At 33.7% G+C, this 5,700-nt stretch overlaps 1 protein-coding gene across 1 annotated transcript in view; it reads left to right on the forward strand.

The window, feature by feature from the left end:
• ABCB5 (ATP binding cassette subfamily B member 5) overlaps positions 1-4,407 on the forward strand; it is a 41,199-nt gene extending 36,792 nt beyond the window's left edge. Inside the window, exons 23-27 of the mRNA XM_032235826.1 lie at positions 1-73; positions 881-1,078; positions 2,777-2,983; positions 3,919-4,065; positions 4,210-4,407. The exon at positions 1-73 is cut by the window's left edge and continues 84 nt beyond it. Coding sequence (XP_032091717.1) covers positions 1-73; positions 881-1,078; positions 2,777-2,983; positions 3,919-4,065; positions 4,210-4,407 — 823 coding nt within the window. The remainder of the gene's footprint in view (positions 74-880; positions 1,079-2,776; positions 2,984-3,918; positions 4,066-4,209) is intronic.
• Positions 4,408-5,700: the final 1,293 nt, after the last annotated feature.

A 5,700-nucleotide genomic window follows, 5' to 3' on the forward strand; every position in this document is an offset into this window, starting at 1 on the left:
AGCCCAAAGAATATTTCACCTTTTGGATCAAAAGCCTGTAATTGACAGCTATAGTGAAGAAGGAGATAAATTAGTAAGATCTTACAGCTTATGCTGTCTTTAATATATTGAGTTGACATATTTTAATAGTATGATGGCAATTAGCAATACTAACTTAGGAACTTTGGTTTCTGCAAATTTGATTATGCATGTGTATAATTATCTAGTAAATGAATAAACCAGTGTTACATTCAATACTATGCAATACATATCATTTTAAAATCCTGGAACTTATTTCTGAGAAAAACTACTCTATAAAAGTTTTCCTCCAGTCTCTTTGTTTCAATGGGAAATTTAAAGTCATTCTTAAATTAAAGTTCACCTTCATTGAATTGTCCCCTCATATTTTAATGCATTTAAAATATTTACTGCATTGTACATTGTAAACAATAAAAGGAGTAACAGAAGAGAGCCATTCATCATGTGTGGAAATGACCTAGAAAATATATATTGCCTTAAGTAGAATAGCCATTTAAAAAATGGGGAAATTCCTGTATTTCACTTTTTTCTTTATTTCAGTTAATTTAAAATAATGTTAGACTGCTCATGTAAAAGTCAAATAATGGAAGTTGTTTTAATATACTATTTTAATTCATAAGATATGGAGAATAAAAGTTTGAAAAACTATTCTAGTCCATATCAAAATTTTATTTCTATAAATATGTACAGGAGGGAACTACATTATTGTTATTGCTGCAGCGATTCCACCACTAATTATATTATTACAATTAGTACCACAGGAGAAATACTGGGGGGGGGGGGGCGGACACACAGAACATTGTGCAAAATCATAGCATTGTTATGTTTGTTCTCATCATTTCTTCATCTCTCCCTGCTATAGGAGAAATTTGAAGGCAACATTGAATTTAAAGATATCCATTTTGCATATCCAACCAGACCAGAAGTTCAGGTTTTGCAAGGGCTCAATATAAAGATTAACAAGGGCCAGACCCTGGCTCTCGTGGGTAGCAGTGGCTGTGGCAAGAGCACTTCTATTCAACTTCTAGAGCGATTCTATGACCCAGTGTCAGGACAAGTGGTAAGTAAACCTTGGTTCTACTGAAAACATTTCTGTGGCACATGAAGAGATATAATAGTTCTTCTCTGTCAGTAAAATTGATCATGAACCTTTATAATAATCCAGGCCAGATAGACAGTTTGATAAAAGAATGTGAACATTTTGGAAATCTTGACTACTATTTTAATGTGATTTGTGATAAAGCTGAAGTGTGGGGGAAAGTGTGTCAGAGATCTGTACTGGACTAACAGTGATATCTGAAATAATGTAATTGGGAAAAAGTACTACAAATGTTAGCATTCCAGAGAAAACAAAAGGCAGGAATTTGTACAGTAAACCATGTAAGAATGTAGAAGAGCAAACCAGATGCAAGTGTAGTCAGTGTAGTTAGAAAAATATTAAAATATGGGGTTTGCCTACAGAGTACATCTGCGGCTTTCTTACCTTAGCTTTTTCTGCGCCCAACAACTGAAGAATATGTAGTTATTGTGTCTTTATAAAATGGCAAAATAAAACAATAGTGAATTTAACAACTATAGGAGGATTAGTTTGTTAAATGTGCCAGGGAAGATGTTTGACAAGTACAAGAGATAATGATGAGCAACATTTGGGGAGTACAGGTTGGTTTTACTACAAGTAAATGATGTCCCTAGACTGGGATTTCACTATTCAGATGGTCATTTGTAAGCATTTGCCTGAGAATCTAAATAATGTGCAGCAAATTTACATAGATTGTGTTGTTGTCGTCGTCATCATCATCATCATCATCATCATTTCAGCCATTGTCTATTCACTGCATGATGAAGGGCTCTTCTGCCTGTTAAGTGAAATGTCTATGGGAAAGAGTATGCTTTTGCTAACTGTGTTACCATGAAAGTGAAAAATGGGTAATTGAGAAGAAACAAAGGATTTGAATGCACTGCCAACATGATATTTAAGAAATTGGGCAGTTTAATAAGAACAAGTGGATTAAGAATGTATGAATTCTGAATTAATGTGGATAAAATACAAATGCATCACAAACGAAGTATACTACAGTTATTTGGTTATATAGAGAGAATGAAAGAGAATAGAATCCCCAAAACCTATATGAAAGAAAGCAGGAATGGGTAGAGAAGAAAGAGAAAATAAGTAAGTTATGGTTGGACAGACTTGATGGAATCTCAAAAAGGAAGTGAAATGTACAGAAGAAAAAGTAATGTATTAGGCAGGATGTGTAAGCAAGTGAGTCAGTTTGATATAATAGTTAATGTCTTGGGCTAGAAAGAGGAAAACCAAGAGTTTTAGTCCTGCCTTAGATACAAAGTCAGCTGGATAATCTTGGGCAAATCACTCTCAGCCCTTGGAAGAAGGTAATGGCAACCAACTTCTAAAATCTTGCAAGAAGACTGCAGGGAGTAGCTCAGGCAGTTAGCAGGATTCAACACTGACCGGAAGCCCCTCTCAAAAAAAAGTAGTATACAGTGGAAACAAGGATAATTTCCAAGGACAGAAAAGTATAAAGAATAAGAAGATACCATGAATTATATTGGTGAAAACTAAATTTAGTTATATATTTTTTCTTACAATACTTTATTTTGCTTACTATTAGTTTTTTTTTATTTGCTTTACATCAAGTTGCTTATTCCAGAGAAAAACAGTGCGTAGGTATGTCTACTTGTAGGGAGTATATTTTTAACTTTGTAATGAAAAGTGTCATGTTTTCCTTGCTATTTCCAGATTGCAGATGGTGTAGATATCAAATCTCTACATATACAGTGGCTAAGATCCAGACTGGGACTTGTACAACAAGAACCTATTCTGTTTGACTGCAGTATTGCAGAGAATATCCAGTATGGAGATAACAGCAGAGTTGTTAGCCAGGAAGAAATTGAAGAAGCAGCCAAAGCAGCCAATATTTACAATTTTATAGAAAATCTTCCAGAGGTATCTAGCATCTTTTTTCTGCATGAAATTAATTATTGCAGCTGGTATAGATATTAAATTAATGACCAGCAAAACAAAGAAGTAAATAAATACAAAACAAGGCTATTTTTTAAAAAAATCAACTGATAATTTTACAGGTAATGCAGGTAACATAACCTCATTTGAAATCTATAACTTGGAACTTAGAAAAGGTTTGGGAACTTATGCCAAATGTAGGGTTACCAAACAACCACCAAGAAGAGGACATATTCCTCTTTGTGTCCTCTTGTTCTCTGTTTGACAGGCATAACCTTAAAATCAATGTTAGCTGGGTTTTTGAGTGTCTGGGTTTTTTGGATTGTGTTCACAACAATAGTCATTGACATTTTTGTGTATCACAACCATGTAAATTTTCTACTTCACTTGCTCCCTAGTTTGTCGAGTGATTTAAAGAGTCTAGATTTTAATTATTTATTTTGTGGTGCAGGAGTGAGCTTCAGTCTGGCCCCTTCAAATCTATTATCATTGTAATCTGAAGATCATATGATTCATCATGTGCTTCTAGGCTGAAATTTGAAAATTGTCATCACTGATTCCATACTATCATTAGCATATATATAAAGATTTGTTGAAAAAAATATTTTGACTGAATAAATATTTTTTCTGATGCTGAAAAAAGTCATTTTTAAAAAAATGTCAATCAAGAATTTGCTATACAATTAGTGTGGCACCAGATTGAAGAAGTTTCTATTCCTGTAAAAAATGGCAAAATTGTATTTTAAAGATTAGGAAACTGATTTGTTATCATCTAAATCATTATCATTTGTTAATGGTATTTACATTCATTTTTCTTTCTTCCTAATTTATAAACATTACTTGATATTAGAATTATGAAAACTATCTTTGGACTCTTGACTCTCTTACAATACCAACATTGTTCTATTTTTAAAAACCAGAAATACAATACTCGAGTGGGTGATAAAGGAGCACAGCTTTCAGGAGGACAGAAGCAAAGAATAGCTATTGCTCGTGCCCTTGTCCGAAAACCAGCAGTTCTTCTTCTAGACGAGGCCACATCAGCTCTGGATACAGAGAGTGAAAAGGTGAGTAAACTAGCCATAGCTGACTTCCTACTGCATGGGTAAGCAATTTGCCATTGTTTGAGAAATGACCTAAACTGGGGGGGGGGGGGGGAGTGTACCTCTAGTGCTTTTATAAGGATATTTCTCTTTTGTCTTTGAGTACAGGTTGTCCAGAAAGCATTAGATGAAGCTCGAAAAGGCCGAACCTGCATTGTTATTGCTCATCGATTGTCAACAATCCAGAATTCTGATATCATAGCAGTCATCCAAAATGGCAGTGTAGTTGAACAAGGAACTCACAGTCAGCTACTGGCATTGGAGGGATTTTATTATGCACTTGTCAATGCCCAAGTATCCCATTAGTTATATTTATTAAACCAGAAACAGAAGTTTGCAGAAGTTAGCCCAAGATGTGATATGAAAAACCACTATTCACCAAGTCCAAAGCAGGTTTGGGTTTGGGTTTTCAAACAGCAATCCATTTTGCTACATTGAAAGATAAGTACTAATAATGTGGTGTAAGTGGATCTCTTGTTCAAAATTTATACTTTTCATTCTTATTTCAATTTTTTTTGGCACAACCCCTTTAGCACACCAAAAATTATTCATTGAATCCCAGTCAACATGAAAAATGACTGTTGCATGTTCCATTATCAAGAAATTCTCAGGTGCCTGCAAATGCAAAGTTCAGATAGTTGGGCTACTTATGTGAAGAAGAAGAAAAATACTTATTTATATACTGCTGTGTTACAATTTGTTTTTTATAATGATGCTGATGATAATTTAGGTAAGAGTAATAAAAATGTTACAAAGCTCCATAATGTTCAACTGCATAATGAAATTCAATGAGGTGATAAAGCATATCTAAAAGTAATCAGTTCAGTCCAACTAAAAATATCTTATATAAGATATAAGATAAGATATAAGTTAATATAAATTTCCAAAAACAATTAAATCTAGAAAATCAAATTCCAGAAATCCTGGAAGCAGAAAGTAAGTTATTGACTCTAGCAGATGTTCCAGTGGAACACATATCAAACTTTTAACTTCAAGAAATAATATACAGAAAACATCCTTAAAAGATCTAAGAAATACATAATCTCTTTTTCCTCTTTATTCAAAAGGAATGAACCAAGAAATTTTAGAAAAATCATTTTTAATTGGCTTTATGAAAAACAAATTGGTATAATTTTGCTACACAATAGAAACACAAATTAGTATCAGAATGATATATCTGCTAATATAATTTTGTAATCATTGAGGAATGCTTCAGAATCTCACTAGCACAGTAGCTTTATGTGTTTGTTTTGTATTCCTAAGTACACAATTGCCGTAAGTATGACTTTCTCTTCCATATTAACTTTTCAGCTGCTATTAGAAATCAGGAGAATATCCAGTGCAGTTTCGTTAAATTACAGTTTTTGATTGTTGTCTTTAACTAATTTATTTTATTTAGCATTTGGCAATGTAACAATATCTTGCAGACTACAATGTTAGCACAAAAGAGTAGGTTTTGGCTGCCTGAGACTGCTAACCCATTTTGTTCATGCTTGCACACTGTCCATAGTGCATCACAGAGGATGAGGTAGATTCACACCAGAAAGAAAGATGCACAGCATCCAGCAGCCGGATCCAGGCCCTTCTTCCTCCACCAAA

The sequence above is a fragment of the Thamnophis elegans genome, chromosome Z (genome assembly GCF_009769535.1).
Source record: "Thamnophis elegans isolate rThaEle1 chromosome Z, rThaEle1.pri, whole genome shotgun sequence".
Classification (NCBI taxonomy): Eukaryota; Metazoa; Chordata; class Lepidosauria; order Squamata; family Colubridae; genus Thamnophis; species Thamnophis elegans.